Raw genomic sequence first — 17,335 nt, forward strand, 5'->3', positions numbered from 1 at the left:
GTTTTGTTTCTTGAATAAAGAATTATATTTGAAGAGGTAGCAATTGAAAACCGATTTTCTTTTTTATTTTATTTATTTAAAGAGTGGTTTGATTATAATTGGACACTGTAAGTGATCTTGCCGGTGTAAGGGTAAAGAATTTTTTAAATATATATACATCGTGCTTTATCATAAAGTCCTTTCACTTGAGCCATTTGAGGCAAGTGTTTGAGGTTTTGAAAAAGACGAAACTGTCTGAAAATATGAATAGGTGTTGCTTTATGATGGACAACTTGATATTTCTGGGATTTGTAGTGTTGGGCTGTCAATAGAAGGGGTTAAGGTGGACCAAGCCAAGGTGTAGGCTATTGTAGAGTAGCTGACACCAAAGAGAATGGGAGATGTTAGTAGCTTCTATGGCCTCACAACATTTTACAGGAGATTTATCAAAACATTTAACATTGTCATAGCCCCTATAAGCAAATATATGAAGAAGGGTATCTTTCAATGGGCCTCCGATGAGGTGGAGAGAGTAATTAGAAGGTGAATCACTTGCACAGGTTCGTTAGGCCGCATGTTGATCGCCTCCAATTCATGAACCAAGGCTCTACAAGCGTGCACGTGCTCAGCTATCTACCCTCATTTGAGCATCTTTAAGTTGTTAATTGCAAGAGTCTTTCCATGAGGGATGGATCAACAAATTCTTTCTTGAGCCTCTCGTGCATAGTTTTTATAGCTTTATCACTATCATTTAATGGACACATTTTCTTTGACAATTTCAAGCCTTTATTAACGGGTGTATTCATGGGCCTACAATTTTCCATCTTAAATTTCTTTAAAATACCTTTTCCACATGTTCTGTATTTTCTTCCTTTTCATTAAGGGTGCGATTTATATAAGGCTGAGGCCCTAAACAATCAAAATAAGGCGCACCTAGAAATAGCATCGAAAGATGTTAACTATGTAACTATCGAGGCATGGGCTTATGTAAGGGCCATAGGCCACATACATGAGTGATAGTGCATCTGTGTCAGTGGACCCTTGCAACAATACCATGTAGGTTCATGGCTAGTCAATCCCAAGATTAGTGGATTAGTGTAACCGACGCCCTCCATTCAGGAGCCACATGGCATGATTGAGAGAGTTGGGAAGGTGCGCGTAATGGCTATTTACAGGGGCCTTTACAACAGTTACAGCTTGAGCCACGAGCATAAGATAAAGTGTTTTGTTCACTATTTTGAATGGATATGTTCATGTCAGAAACAAAGCCCACTTGGCTAATCAACCTGATAGAACAGCCCTTGTCATGAGGTATTTGATTGGATCTGCATGGGATATCAAGCGTAATTGGAGTGCCAAAAGATAGTGCCGCAACTTCTAGGCAGCAAACACAAGTGCTAAACACATCTTATCCAGCTTCCTACATGATGCCCTTTCTTGCATCCCGGGGACTTGCATTCCCTGAAGGCTCCGATTGATCATAGTCTGGATATCCTCTTGAGTGATTGTGGGCGTTGCAACCTGAGGAACTGATGTGGCTCAGGTTTATTTGGCTTAAATACCCACGGAGGCTATGCATGCAGACCCTATGAGAAGGGATTGGACACCTGATGTTTTTAATGGGCCTGTATGGGCCCTGCCAACCCCCATCTCTCTCTCTCTCTCTCTCTCTCTCTCTCTCTCTCTCTCTCTCCATACAAATGGGACCACTCCACTAAATCAAACGCTACAAGACAGTAGCCCCCCAATTATTAATGTCCTCTCTCATGCGATGAGGGTCATAAGACGTATGCGTACATGTCCTCTGTCTTGCGGTGGCACTATTACCGTCAATGATGCCCTGAGGAGCCCTTGCCCTTTGCGACTCACCGTGAATCGAGGAGGAGTGTTGACGATACCATCTCTTCCAAGTCGAGGTCGTCTGATCAACCTTCCTCTCAAAAGTTTACAGTTAGAGGCAAAAATAGATTTTTAGGTCATCCTAATTATTTTCGACACCAGAATTACATCTCTCAACAAAGTTTAGAAGTGTGCCTTACTTTGATTTTAATGTGCATGTGTTTTTACTTAATTACCCTCCAGATATTTTGAAAAGAAGAGGATAAGAAGTTCAGTTTTGAAAAGAAGGCTTATCGTATGCTTTTAACGAATGGGGTCCAAACCAAATGCGGTCTCTTTCTCATCAAGAGTTCCCCTGCCTTGATATAGCTTTTGTGATTATCAGTGACTAACTGCACCACTTTGTACTGATTTGATCCGCTTCATCATGAGATGCGATGGTAGCATTGCTTCTGAGATGGCTGATGAACAGGAGACAGTGGCAGCGGCAGCAGCAGTGGTGGTTCTCGTTTCCTTATCAGAGATGGTGGCAGTGGTGGTGAGGAATGAGTTGCTCTTTGGAGTTTTTGTTGCTTCAATGTGGGAAAAGTGGAGCTTTAGTGGCGGAAGGTGTCCCCAAAGCGCTGGATTTTAGAGTAACTGAATTGTGATGTGAACGTCATTAATTCATAGACTCATGAAATAGTGTGATTGGGGATGGAACGGAGTTTTGTTTTGTAATTTTGATTCTATTTTCGTACTCAAAAAGTTTCAAAGATAAACTCATTCCCATCATTAAGGGAAGAGAGAGAGAGAGAGAGTACTCATATTTTTTAAGAGAGAGGGAGTACGAATGTTTTGTAGGGAAGACAGAGAGTACTCAGCTTTTTTGACATATAGGTGCTCAAATACAGGGGGACTCTCAAGACACATGTGCACTAGCTCTTCTTAGTTGGATCACAATGTAGAAAAAACAGCGATCTAGATTGTCGATTCATCGATCGGGACCGGTTTTTGGTTGTCCGGTCTAGGTCATCGATCCATGCCTTTATTTTTTTTTCTTTCATTTTTCTGATAATATGGTGGTGGAGTGTATGAAGACTGGCAGGAAGGTTCTCTTATTGGTGGTAGGGATGGAGGAGTGGTTTCAATGCTGGGTGCGAGACTCTGTCTCTGTAGGTAATTGGCTTCAATGCCGAGCTACCAACTTCGATGGAGATGCAATGCCTTGTGGAAAATGCCACAGGTAATTATTTATAATCATCATCAGGATCGTCGTATATTAGTAGTAGTAGCTATTAGTAAGTGTTCGTTGCTTTCTATAATGAGAAATTAGATGACACCAAGGCATTCCACCTATGACATGGAGTTCTATGCCCTTGTGCAGGCTCTGTGACACTGGTAGCATTATCTCATACAACGAGAGTTCATTCTGTTCTCAGATCATCAGGTATTGAGGTTCTTGAATGCCTAAAACATAATTAATAGGCATCATGCCAAGAGGATCTCCTACTTGCAGGAAATCACCTTTGTTATTCGACACAAGGCTGGCAGCTACGGCCAATGCTTCGAGCCAAAGAACCCACTTACTAGGAGCCCTTACAACTTTAGTGGTTGGATTCAATATCCTTCTACAAAAATTGCCACCGAACCCCATTTTTGCAAAATTGCTAATCAATGTGTGCAGGAAAGCAAGGTTCCTACCTCTAACTTCATATTGTAGGGATGGCTTCCTTTTCATAGGGAGTAGACAATATATCCCAGAGGGGTTGCTTCGAATCAAGATCATCGCTGAAATGCATGGTAGGAGTCTTAGTGGCCACTTGGGGCGAGATAAGACAATTGCAGCTGTGGAAGAGAAGTTTTATTACCCACAGCTCAAACAAGATGTGAGCCAGATCGTGGAGAGGTGGCAAACTTCCAGTTATCCAAAGGCAGGTCCCAAAACACAGGCCTAAACACCCCTCTATCCATCCCTTCCAACCTTGGACAGCCGAATCAAGATCATCGCTGAAATGCATGGTAGGAGTCTTAGTGGCCACTTAGGGCAAGATAAGACAATTGCAGCTGTGGAAGAGAAGTTTTACTGCCCACAACTCAAACAAGATGTGAGCCAGATCGTGGAGAGGTGTCAAACTTGCAGTTGCCAAAGGCAGGTCCCAAAACACAGGCCTAAACACCCCTCTACCCATCCCTTCCAACCCTTGGACAGATATTAACACGGATTTTGTGGTAGAACGCCGTCACATTTATAGAGGTTGGGACTCCATCTTTGTCGTGGTGGATCAGTTTTCGAAGATGGCACACTTCAACCCAGGTAAAATACCCTCAACGCTACTCATCAAGGAGGTGGTTTGCCTCCATGGTGCCCCCAAGACAATCGCCTCTAACTGAGATACGTGCTTTATGAGTCACTTTTGGAGCACTCCATAGAGGACGCTGGCCACCAAGCTCCAGTAGAGCAGTGCCTACCACCCACAAATATATGGCCAAATCAAAATGGTAAACAAAACACTGGGAAACCTCTTTGGAGTCTCACAACGGACAACCCCAGCTATTGGGATCAGGTCCTACCCCAAGTCGTGATGGTGGTATAGAGTTTAGAGAACTTGTACAACACTTGCACTAGTCACTAAACTTAAAACTTTTTACAAACACTTCTCTCACATACAAATGCACTCACTATTACAACTACAATTTTTTATTTACAAAGACTCAAATACCCCTGAGAATGAACAAAATACAACTCTATGGAGTCCCCAAGTCATAAAAACAAACGCATTGTATTCATAGTAGCAAACTACATCACTTAGCACATATACTATTACATGAACTGCACATACACATTTCTCTTTCACATAAACTAACTCCAAACTTTACATAAACAGTTGTTGATCACATAAAACACAAATGAACTCAAAGTTACAGCAAATAAGTGCAAAATAATGGAGGCAAGCCGATGGTCGAACCCTTTGTGCCCGGATCACTTTAGAGGACCTTTAAGGAACTAAGTTTTGTCCTATGATAAAGGCAAGGATGGGTAAAATCACAAAGTCTGATCTCACATTTGAAATGGGAAGCTTATGCACACTTGAAATGTACTTGATAATTTTAGAATGAGATAGAGATGAACTTTTGATGTTCAAAGTGGTAAGCAAAAGTCAGCTATGAACAGTTTGAACTATATGAGTGTATATGGCCATAGACTTGAGGAAACAAGAGTGGTTTCATGAGAGAAACAATCTAGACCGGCCAATGACAGGGTACTCAAATACACATCAAATGCTTGTTGATATGCTCAACAGTTCTCAAAGAAATCTCAGAGAAATCAGGTGATGAAATTCAAGAAGAAGATGGGCGTCAAGTGCAAAGTATTGAACTGGACTACACAGTATACATGCATTGTTTCACAAGGAGCTTACAATTTACCAACTGTAAAATGGGATTTACAGCAAGAAAAGCAAATTACTCAAGAAATGAAGGGAATAACGCTATGGAAATTACCTCAAGCCTATACACCATGGGAGGAAGCTTCAATGGCCATGGGAACTTCACTCACAACAAGTTCAAACAAGGAAGAAGGATAAACCATGTGGGGCATTGAGTTCTCTAATTCTCTCTCTAAAATGTGTTCTCAAGTGTGTAGAGAATGGGCTAAATGAGGTTATTTATAGGCAATTCAAGTGAGACATTTTTAAGTGAATTGATCATGGCCCTTGACGCTCATCATCCATGGCACATAAGAGAGCCTTGATCCTAGCCACTCATCCTTGTCTAGCCATCATGATCAAAGGATGAGATTTCACACCCTTATGACTCCTTTAAAAACCCTAGATTAGCCATTTTAGAAAAGTTCTCACAAATGTCATTTCTCAATTCCAAAAGTGCCCATGGTGAATTTTGAAATTAAAGAAAGAATGAATGTGTAGGGGTGTGCCTCCCAAGTAATTTTAAAAATATCTTGCTTTCATGCATGAAGCCATTTCATGAGATTCGCATGGGTTTAAGCCAATGAGGTGATGCCACACAAAAAGCCACGTTAATAAATCACTTAATCTAATGGATTAGGGTTTAAGCAAAATTTCATGGCATGCCCAAAACCCTAAGCACATGTGAATAAGATCGCATGTGTATCAGAACAACATGTGACTAATTATGCACTTAAAATATAAAACAATTTTCTCATATTTAAAAACTTATAACTCAATATAACAAATCAACAAAAGACAAACAAGGACCCCTCATATGAGTTTGATGTCATGATGATGTCAACCCTTAGTGGGGCTGTGGGGGTGCCACATGTCGGAATTTTATGCTCTAAAAAATTTCAAAAACTTCTAAAAAATCCCACAAATTATTTCCTATCATAAATACTCATTATGGCATCAAAATAAAATGGACAATTAGTAAATGAGATCTCTAGGTTTAAAATTTAGGTTACCGGAGTACTCCATAGGCTAGTCCGCAATGAAGGTTCATTCTCTTGGAATGACCCAACAAACCTATGCTCCACATCTATGGCAGGGAAACATAATGTGGCTTATCAAAATTACCACAATCAATGTCCCATCATTCTCGGGTGTCAGTTGATTACAGGGGCATCGAAATACTTATATGTAGGAGTCCTGTCAAGGCACATGTGCACAAGCTCTTCCTAGTTGGATCACATATTAAAAGAGTGACTTCCCATGGGACTGTGGGTGAACATGCCATAGGGTGGTCTCGTGTCAGGGTACGGCCTCATGTCCCATAAATCACGACCATCCTATACATGGTCATCACTCCTAAGGCACTCGGGTTCTAATCTCTTATTGGTTCTCTTAGCCCTGACCAAAGCATCATCCATGAGGCAATAATCTAGGTATATTTCTGACTCAGAGGTGACTCTCACACCTCTATCAATAATCTCTCTCTCTTTAGCATTTCTCATTGGCTCATGTATTCGAGGTATACGATTCTAGGCCCAAGTGCACCAAGCACCTAGAATCATCTTCACTCACTCACTCCCACTAAGCGAGGGAATTTTAGACTTATGCCCTTGAAAGGGCCATAACTCCCAACAAGCCGAGCTCGCCAATAAAAGCATTGTCATAGGTTGACAAGGAGGTCCCCTTTCGAGGTCATGTATGATCAGCAGCCAAGCAAAGTGGACATTTAGCAAAGTTGGAGACAAGGTTTCAAAAAACGGTCCGCTTAGCGCCTAGGAGCCCAAGAGATCTCAGGCCACATGCCTAGGCCTAGGCACCTCATTCTAAGTGGCTATACCTGGGCAAGGGCCAAGGCGGGCCAAGGGGGCACGGGCACTCAACGCATAGTTTTGAGCGGCCATCTTGGCCCGTGGATCCTTTTTTAATTTACAAAGATGCCCAAAAGGCCAAAGGGGGTAATTTTGACCCCCAAAAAAGTTTAAATAGATTATGGAGGTTATTTTCAACCCCCCAAATTAAAAGAATACTTCCATAAGACCTAAATCTCTTAGCTATACTTATTTCTAAGAATCAAAAGAATTTTTTGTGGTTTACAGAAGCATCGTAAACTTTTCTTTTCTCATTAGAATTATTTTTAGGGTACTACTGGAGGTTGGAGAGTTGGAGTCCATGTTATTATGGAACAAGGAAAGATGAAAACTATTACTAATACATAGACTAGACCTTAAATAATTTTTAAAAATTCTTGTGATTTGAATTTTGATATTTTGAACAGGTTTATTCTAAAAATGCGATATGTTTGTATAGAAAAATTATGTTACAACACATACAAATGCAATAAATTATGAAATTGACACAGATATATGCATAAATGTGCATTTGGACTGCACATATATGCATATATCTAAAGAATTTGTACTACAAGGAGCCTGAGGTTCTGGGCACTGGGAGCAAGCCGGCTGCCTAGCGTTTTTTGAAACCTTGGGTGGAGAGGCACCAGGATCAGAAGCGCAGTTGGAACCTTGATTGGGATTGGGACCACAGGATCGAAAGATGCACGAAGATCCATGGGATAGGGATTGATATCATTACACTGAAAGTTAAAGGGATCGTGATCCCAATATGAAGGGCAATCCAAATTTGTCCAGCATCAAATGGTTATGTACATGGGATCCAGGTCCATCTAGCTTAGAATTGAGGCATCCCAAGAGCACTTACTTGGGGTATTCTAGCTCATGAATGAAGGCCATTGGGCTATATGATTAATATTTTTTCAAATTCAAAAATCTAAGTATCATTAAATACAAAGAAACCCATTTCTAAAATATTTTTTACATTTTTTGTTATCATTGGGTGTGTCTCATGAGTGAGAAGTGAAACTGAAAAACCCTAAAATAAGGATTCAAATTTTGGTCCTTAGGCATGAAAGAAGCTCTTGTCTTTAACGAAAATGATGATGATCTAGACACAACAACACAAATATGTTGGTGATCCATTTGCATATTGTAAATGAATCTCGACATGTGTCGGTGATTCTACAGTATCAATGTAAAAGTAACTCCATTCCACATTGATGAAGCCTCGATTCCACTTAGTCATGGACCCATGATTTGGGTGAGAGGGATATGGATCCCATTAACTAGGATCTACATCCCCAATTTTGCGAATTGAGATTCCGAAATTAAAAAAACGTCTGGAATCAAGATCCCTTGTCCCAGAATGCAGGATCAAGCTTCCAGAGCTGGAGCAACCACCTTCTTGAGCGATGCCGGTAACTATGGGTGGAGATAGTTTAAGTGCACAAAATTTTTAAAGAAAATTACAAACACTAGCGGACAAGGAGTTCTACCTTGATGTCAAAAACACAAGTGAAATGAACCCACTGGTAAAAACTGACCCCAGTATATCATCATCTAGTTTATGGAATTTGATGTTCTTGCTAAGATGTGGAAGCACCTCATGAAGCAATATTAAGAACATAGAACATGTTGTGAGGTGAGTTCTTCCAATGTGTGGTTAAACGACACCCACGCATAAAACTTGAACTATTTCCATTTGCCACCAATCACAAAAAAAAAAAGGTTCACATGTGGCAAAACTAAAATTTGAAGTTCAAGCTCTCTGCAGTGTCAAAGAACCACAGCCAAGTTTTGAAAGACCATCATGCAATCATAAAGTCATGGGTAAGCCTAATAATGGTTTCCAGATCTTAAACCTGCAGAACTTCCCGAGGACCCATGGCAGGCCTCTCCTAACCCTTTACTTTTGCAGCGTTTTGCACTGATTTCATCAAAGATAAGAAGACATTTGAAAACTCTGGTAAATGGCCAAAGCCATTTCACCTTAACCCCTTCAAAACTTGACTCACCAATCATTACTTAGCAAGAAAACCAAGGATTTTAGAAGGACACGTCGTACTTAATGAAGAACCCATTATTCGTAATAAGGAGTAGCCCCCACTTTTGGAGGGCCATATTATCAAGTTTTATAGACCTCTCTCTTGCTTTCAAGCATCTTCACTGTGATTTGCTTTCAATTCCAGTCTTATGCTGGTCATTCTGTAGCGGTGTGCCAGATTCCAGTTTTATGAAGGTTTTATCCCTAGATTTGAGGTAGTTTCTGCTACTTAGGTTACAGCCAGCCTTTATACAAAGCAGAAACCAGGTATAATGCCAAATAAAACTATGTTGATGTTGGTCACCCTAGTTTACATACTCAACATATTTTCCTTACAATTTCCTTGAAGCCAGAAATATCGTCTTCATCGGTATACACCAGACTTGGTGTCCTTCATCCCTCTTTGGAAGAGTTTGCCACTTCTCGCGGCACAATTGCATGCATGTCTCCAGATATATATGGGACTTCTCCCACCTTCGCATTAAGCCATAACTGGATCATGATCATTCTTTCAATCTCCCACCAAAAAATATATGAGTGTTGAATCAAGGGCTGCTTCCCCAAGAGAATGTGTAACTACCAGCTGCATCCCAGAGATAGGTTGGAAGCAATGAACACCGATTAATAAAAAAATTTATTTTCCCTTGTCTTAGTAGATAGGTTACTTCTAATTTTGAATATAGTGATGGTGGATCACTTCTATAGACAATCATCCATGCAACCATAAATACAAAAATTTCTAATTTATTGCACAGATTTCTTGATCATGTCCTCATAAAAGAAGATATAGTAGACGTAAGTGGGAAGAAGATCATTCCACATGGCTTCCATTGTAAAGTTTGGAAGAATACGTGTGACTAATCAAATCTCTGCAACTTGGACAAGCATGCCAAGGGTTTTTGGTACATGTCAACACGTCAATGAGATGACACATGTATGACACTTAGAAATGTGAGTAATTTCAAAAAGTTAGTAGGTTCACTTCTAAAGAGTGATTTCAATATCTGGGTGAGTTCTATTGATTAATCATTGTCATCATTTAATAAAACAATAAATCGGCCAGGAATCAACACTGCTTCTGACAAATTGCACCAAAAAAATAAGAGTATTAGTCCACTACACAAGTTGCATGGAAGTAGTCTCTTCACTGAAATGAAGGTAGAGAAGGGCTAGGATGTGTCCAGATCAGCCAAATATTCATGCATAAAAAAAAAATGACTACAGTGTTGGGTAAGACACAAAGGCATAGCACAGTGTGCCCATTTCAGCAAAGCACCAACTTGACCACCATAAATAGTTCAAGATTCAAATAGATGCAAAGGCTTTTTGATCTGGAAGCGTGCCTCTTCTTCTGTTACACACTGGGAATCATCCATTTTGAGTATGATATTATCAACTGCCTAGAAAGCACCCATTTTCCCTGAAAAGATATGAGGTGGTTGTTGTGGCTTGTTTTTCGAACCATAACTTGTCATTCTTGAACTTGACATCACAAACCATGCGCACAGGTGTATTTTTCACCGATTTATTGCCTTCTCTAAATGGCATCCTAAGCTTACTACCCAATCTGAGGAGAACTGCAGTGGATGCATCCCACCTCTTCTTCAAAGTATTCTTGAAAAAATGCATGCTTGAAGTCTACCTCATGCAAAAGCAATTATATGAACAACATAATTTTTGAGATTTTTATTTTGACGAGCAAATATGCTTCTTTATAATCCAGCTCATATTTTCAAGTAAACCCCCTTGTTACCTTTCTGGCCTTATATTGCTTGATTGACCTGTTAGAGTTCAACTTGTATACCCCCTAGTGCCACTTGTGATTTAATCCTTTGGATAATGGCACTGAGTCTCAAGATTAATTCGTCTTCAGAGCATGGATTTTCTCTTTCAAAATTCCAATGTTTCCAGAAACTCAAGGTAGGCAGTAATTATAGCTGGAGAACATTGCAAGACCCTCACCAGAAGCAAGAAAGGCTCAAAGATAAGCGAGAAAGCTTGAGTTTCTAGTTAACGGGAGCACCTTTATTGCCCTTCCCTCTCAGGGAGGTTCTCCATTTATTACATGGATATGCCTTGAGACGCGCTCTTGACAACATAGCATCAAGATTCCACTTAACAAGGGATTTGATCAATGGACTGACACTCTTATCAATACGGTATATGCAAAAAAGGAAAGGCTAATGCAATCAAAGGTATAAAGGTCATTTATGTTCGCTGCCAGTCGATACATAAGTTAACCCTAAAAATGGGAAATGTTGAAGGTAACTTTGAAGTTTGGAAAGAAAACACTTATCAACAGATTGCTACTAGACCAGGATTTAATTTACATTTTGGAAAGAATCACTTACTAAAAAGTAGTTACTAGATCTGGATCAAATTTGAATTTTGGAAAGAAAATCACTTTTCTAAAAAGTAGCTACTAGATCTAGATCAACTCTGAAATTTTGGATACAAATCACTAATATGAAAAGGAGCTCCTAAATCTGAGAAGATTTCGAATATTGTGAAGAAAATCACTATCCAAAATATAGCTACTAGACCAAGCTCACAATGGATATATGAGTTATCTTAAAATGGAAGATAATAAAGGTACATTTGCATTTTGGAAAAAAATTGGCCACTTACCAAAAAAGGTAGTTGCAAGATCTAAAGATACATGGGTCTTAATCATTGTTGGAAAAATTGGCCGCTCTAACTGGTAACCGCATGGAGACCGGTTCCTGTTTCGGCCGGTTTTGGTGACCAGCTGGGTATTTTTTAAAAAAATTATATAAAATCCCAAACAATAAGGGATTTTGTTTGTAATGTATTATTTTAATGTTTTCATCATAATGGTAAAATTTGGAAATAGTTTTGGTCATTAAAATTTATTTTTACATTTTCCCATCTTTTCGGAAAATTTCAAAACTACCCCTAGGCACAAATCAATTCTTTAAGATTTTTTTTTTTTTCATTAATTTTCAACTTCATTTGGACGAGCTTTGTTTAATTATTCTTTAAATATACTTTTCATATTTTATTATATATTTTTTTTGTATTTTTTTAAAACATTTTGGACTGCCCGAGACTTGCCCGGTTAGAATGGTTGAACCGACTGGTTTATCGGTTAGGCCGGTTGAACCGCTTCTGAGCCCATGTCTGATTAATCATTCCGGTTCTATTTTTCCCATGCTGGTCTTAATTTATACGCAAGTTAAATAGGGTAAGGAAGACATTACAAGTAACTCACTAAAAAGAGATGAACAAAACTTAGGCATCGTTTGATCAGTGTTGGTTAAGGTAATTAATTAGTGGCAACATGCGATTGCGCTCCACACATTAAGGATGGAAAGGGAATGGGACCCCTTTCCAAATAGGATGTAAAGCACTGCTTATTAGAGCCATTTTTGCATGACCATGCTATTGTGAAAGGAGGGAAAAAGGGAGCTACCACTTAGTGGAGTTTTGAAAGGCAACACAATGTCGTGCATTTGACGAAACCAATGGAATTTGAACCCTCCCTCACGGCATTATTAATATTTTGAAATAGAATAAATTTAAAATAACAACCGCCTGCTTATCTTGAGGCTACCGGCTGAACAATAACATCCATATGAATTGAAGTGTTTCAAGTGAGTATAGCTAAAACTCATATTTTGTTTGTGAGAAATGATGAATTCATATTTTGTTTGTGAGAAATGATGAATTCATATTTTGTTTGTGAGAAATGATGACTGCATTACATAGCTAATACAGAAATCGGCACACACAAGAAGTGGTTGCCTTCTCTTTAAAAATTAAAGTATAAGCTAAAGTGCATATTTATTGTTATTAAAAAAAATCATTTCATTCACATAGTATACAAATGTATTATAAGAAGTTGTATACTTGTAACAGTAATACGCTAGATATAATCTAATGGGAAATGATCATATAGGAGGTCCTTGGTATATGGTTATGGAGGAGTTCCCTCCCCAGCTGTCAGACTAGATCTTGGCATTTTCCAGGTCCACTACCTGGAAGATCCCTAGGTCCACGTTTTAGTTTCTACCGGAGCGAGGCACTGTCATAAGTCAACTTTCATGGGTGCTCCTTTGGCAAACCGGAAAGGGCTGGGCTAGGGGGCAGAAATAGTACTCATTCAATATCCTTGTACTTCTAAGCTCCAGTCAGCAAAACGACAGCTACTGATGCAGAGGCAAGGGCTCTCCTAAAGGGCCTCAAGTTGCTCGACATTTCTTGGGGCTACTCCTAAGTGGTGGAGGGTGATTCTAAGAATGTCATTAATTGAGATAATGCAAATTTCCCTTGCCCAAGGTCTCTTTTGCATGTTTTTAAAGAGATCACTGAACTCAGAAGACCACTGCACATTGCTTTCCAGCACACAAGGATAGGGCAAAGTACACAGCTGATCAACTTACTAAGGAGGGCCAGATTGCATTACCAGGTCAACTTTCAGTTACCAATCTGAAAGCGACCTAACCTTCTTCTCAGTGCACAGCGATCAGCATCTTTACGTGAAAAGTTTGGACTGCCAGTCAAGGTGTCCTAGAGTCCACAAAAAGTCTAAAACCCCTATTCACCATAGTAAATGATAAAAAATACTCATCATTTACATAGCCACATCATTATCCAAATAAATAGGTAGTGTAGAATACCAAGGCATGTTATAGGCTTATTATTACACACTTGCAGACAAGTAAACCTTGCATGTGGAATGAAAATTGTCCTACATGCAACCATGTAACTTGACAGTCAGGATACAACCCAGCAGTGACATATGGAACCAAGAACACAAGGGTTCTCAGCAAATGACTTAAGGCCATGAGACAAGGACATGAGCCAAGTCTTATGAGAAACAATGATGCAGGATCCGCTTTTACATTCCGACTGCCAGCATATGAGTAAAGTTACAATGATGGCAGGGAGCGCACCATGCATATGTGTAAACAATATTTTTCTCACATGAACCTAGCAATCGTAACAACAATACTGGGTCAATAATCTTTAAGGTTCTTGTGAAATAAATTGGAAAAGAGCAAGAACACAAGACGAAGATTCCATGAGATAAGACAGAATGATACCACAGACCTGCAAATGGCCCAAGGCATTTTGTGCACGAGGATCAGCCATTGATGCTTCAAAGTCAATGTAAAATAGATAATCAAAATACCTATACGAAAGAAAAAAAAATTAGTAGGATGCTATCTATAGCCAAATGCTTGCAAAGAATGTCTCACACGAGGTCACGTAGTTGCCAATCATTTGAAACAAACTATAGTAATGGTTCAAAGATAAATTCCAAAGTCGATAATTCAGACTCCAAAGCAGAAAATAAAACTCACTTAGCACTCCCATTGTTAGAGTCATCCACAACTCGCAGAGGTCTTTTTCTTTGGGGTCTGCTTTCAATCTACCAATGCAAGCAGTAGAAAACATAATAAAAACCAGGACAGATTGTCCAATTTATATGCATAAAAGTTTCAGAACAGAAGTTAAGAGAGAACAAAATTATAGATCAGATCAACCTTTGTCAAATTTATCTCCCTCAAGGCAAACACTGCCAATGCTTTAAAAAGTACCCCAGGACCTTCTTCAAGAGTGAAGACTATGCTTGTCTGTGAGAAGAAACAAAACAAACTTTACAAAACAAGACAAACATCATTTGCAATCTCAAGAAAGCTTCGAAACTTGAAAGTTTTACCTTGAAAGGCTGGTCTCCTCTTGGAATTATAGGTTCCCTAGCCAGTATCAGAAACCGTGTAACATTTTCAAAATCATCCTGTGGGCAATATAAGACCATCAAAGAAATTTGAACCAGCTCAAAGTATGGAATGAAAAAACCATAAAATTCAAGACTTATAACCAGTTTTCCTGTGGAAAATTCAATAAAATAGCATTTGAAATAAGGGCGTCCATTAGAAGAAATCAAATCTCTCACCTGAATTCTTTCTGCCAATATAATAAGCCCATACAACTCTGCAGCTCGAGCACTAGCTATCGCACCCGTATCTCTTAACCTCTGTGTAGCTACAAGCTGGTTCAAAAATTCCACCAATTTAAAATATGGGACAAGTGCACCAAATTGTTTAATGATGACACAAGGCCAAGCTTAGTTCTTCTGGTAATCATAGCAAAATGATCTTATGTAATACACTCGCCTGCGCAGCACCGGCAATATTATCCACACTTTCACGGACAACTCCCAACTGGCTCAGTGCAATCTCACATTGAGCAAGTGCCTGTGAACATACAGAATTCAAACTTGTAACATGCAACTACGGATAGATAGACATATGGAGCAATGGATCAACATTCCATCATTAGAAGAATGAGAACTCAAGATGGGGGAAAGTATAATTTGACCTGGGGATGGCTCAGAACGCGTGTTAGCTCCTCCCTTCTCACTCCAGGCAGACCTAGAAGGCAGTGGTTCACAAGAATTTGCACCTCCCCAACAATGTGTAGCCTATGGCGAAGGAGCAAGTCATAATTACGATGAATGCTTCCTCCTAGAGAGTTCTCTATGGGAAGAACTGCTTTATCTACAAGCCACAGCTCTACCGCCTGCCAAAGATGAAAATGAGATATAGAGAGACTCAGCAGTGTGAATTGCGGATGTAAAATCAAGTAATACAAACTGATTATACTTTGAATGCAGCTTCAAACTGATCACAAGGAACCGCTTCACACTGGGGGTATGCCTTGAGAGCAGCCTCCTCGCTGTAAGCACCCGGAACTCCCTACACCATAAGTCCATAATTGAATGAAACAAGGATTAACACCATCACCAGAAAATAAAATGACTAAAAAGAAGAACAGATATCTCAAAATTGAGAAAAGTCAAAAAAAAAAAAAAAAAAAAAAAAGCACCTGATAAGCTACTCGAACTGGGGCGCCATGGCTAGGACATGCAGCAAGATCAGTCACAGACAATGGTCCTGCATTAAACCAAATAAAATCACCAAAAAAACAAAACACCATAATAAATTAAGGGGGAGAAAAAAAAAACCAATAAACTAAACATGCATTTGAACCCCATTGCCCAAAAAACAAAAAAAAGTAGAAAGAGATTAAACGGAGAAAACGCATAGGAAGACATGCAAAAGCCAGAATCGACCAATACCCGAAAGCAGAAGAGAGAAACGTACTTGGTAGGGAGATAAACTCTTTCCTCAACTCAATAGGAGGATTGGGTAGTAATGGTTTCAACTCAACTGGTGGCAAAGGGGTCTGGGGATCATTAACGTTAGGTGAAGTGGAGGAGCCATTGTTCTCCTTGGGTTTGAAGCTCAAGGTCAAAGCTTTGGCCTCCAAATCGAGCTTCTGATCATTCAGAAGCAATGGGGGCAGCTGCCATGAATTGTAGAATGCATTCAGAGCCATATCTCTCCCTCTCTCTCAATCTTGAACCCAAGATGCCGCATTAAGTGCGGTGTTAGAGAGATGTGTGAAGTTTAAAGAGCAGAGAGACACCAAGGAAGGTAGGTGACGAGCTGCCCTTTCGTTGCCGACACGTTCCGAAAAATTATAGAAACTCTCTCCTCTCCTCTAATCGGTGAGTATTTTCTTTTTTATATTTTTCATTCTTTTATATTCATACTTTTTTTTTTTTTTTAATTTAAGGGAAATTATCGTGTTAATATTTTTTAATTTAAATAAAATTTAAAAAAAGCACAAACTTTCGAAAATATCGCTCACACTCTTTTTCCCGATCTTTTAGATTTTTTGGATGAATATACCATTTACGATTGTCTTTTTAGAAAATATCATTTACAGCAGTCTTTCTACCGCAAAAGCATTGATAGAATTACGGCACTTCGAGTGTCGTAATACCTTGAAAATATATTACAGTCCTTATAGTAGTGTAATACCAATAACTTACTTGCAGTACCTTGAAAATATATTACGGTACATATAGTATCGTAATACCAATAACTTCAATTAACATTACCTTACTTTAAGTACCGTAAAACTATGGAAGCCAATTACGATACTTTAAGTACCGTAAAAACTAAAACTCATTTTACCATCGTAAAAACTAATGCATGTTATATGGCAATATTTTCTTTATATTTATCTCTTTCATCTCTATTTTTTTTTAGTTTATTTTTTATTTCCCTATCTCATTTTTGTAATATTTATCTCTTTCTCTCTAATTTTTTTTAGAGCATTTTAAATACTGTATAACATAGAGATAGAGATAGAAAAAATAGATCAACAAATTAGAG

General features: G+C 39.1%; 1 protein-coding gene across 3 annotated transcripts in view; it reads right to left on the reverse strand.

The window, feature by feature from the left end:
* Positions 1-16,651, reverse strand: part of ADT1 (arogenate dehydratase 1) — a 40,801-nt gene extending 24,150 nt beyond the window's left edge. For 2 of the 3 annotated variants that reach the window (XM_020674428.2, XM_011629310.3), the window contains exons 1-10: positions 16,256-16,651; positions 15,978-16,045; positions 15,755-15,847; positions 15,471-15,671; positions 15,266-15,346; positions 15,046-15,141; positions 14,809-14,886; positions 14,633-14,722; positions 14,450-14,517; positions 14,196-14,277 (exon numbers count right to left, since the gene is read on the reverse strand). In XM_020674428.2, the coding sequence (XP_020530087.1) occupies positions 14,196-14,277; positions 14,450-14,517; positions 14,633-14,722; positions 14,809-14,886; positions 15,046-15,141; positions 15,266-15,346; positions 15,471-15,671; positions 15,755-15,847; positions 15,978-16,045; positions 16,256-16,490 (1,092 nt within the window). In that variant the 5' untranslated portion in view covers positions 16,491-16,651. Of the gene's footprint in view, positions 1-13,694; positions 14,076-14,195; positions 14,278-14,449; positions 14,518-14,632; positions 14,723-14,808; positions 14,887-15,045; positions 15,142-15,265; positions 15,347-15,470; positions 15,672-15,754; positions 15,848-15,977; positions 16,046-16,255 lie in introns of those variants that run through there. The other variant, XM_020674426.2, reaches the window with a different exon arrangement.
* Between the last annotated feature and the right edge of the window lie 684 nt (positions 16,652-17,335).

This window comes from Amborella trichopoda, chromosome 2 (genome assembly GCF_054954075.1).
Source record: "Amborella trichopoda isolate Santa Cruz 75 chromosome 2, AtrichopodaSantaCruz75HAP2 v2.0, whole genome shotgun sequence".
In the NCBI taxonomy this organism is placed as follows: domain Eukaryota; kingdom Viridiplantae; phylum Streptophyta; class Magnoliopsida; order Amborellales; family Amborellaceae; genus Amborella; species Amborella trichopoda.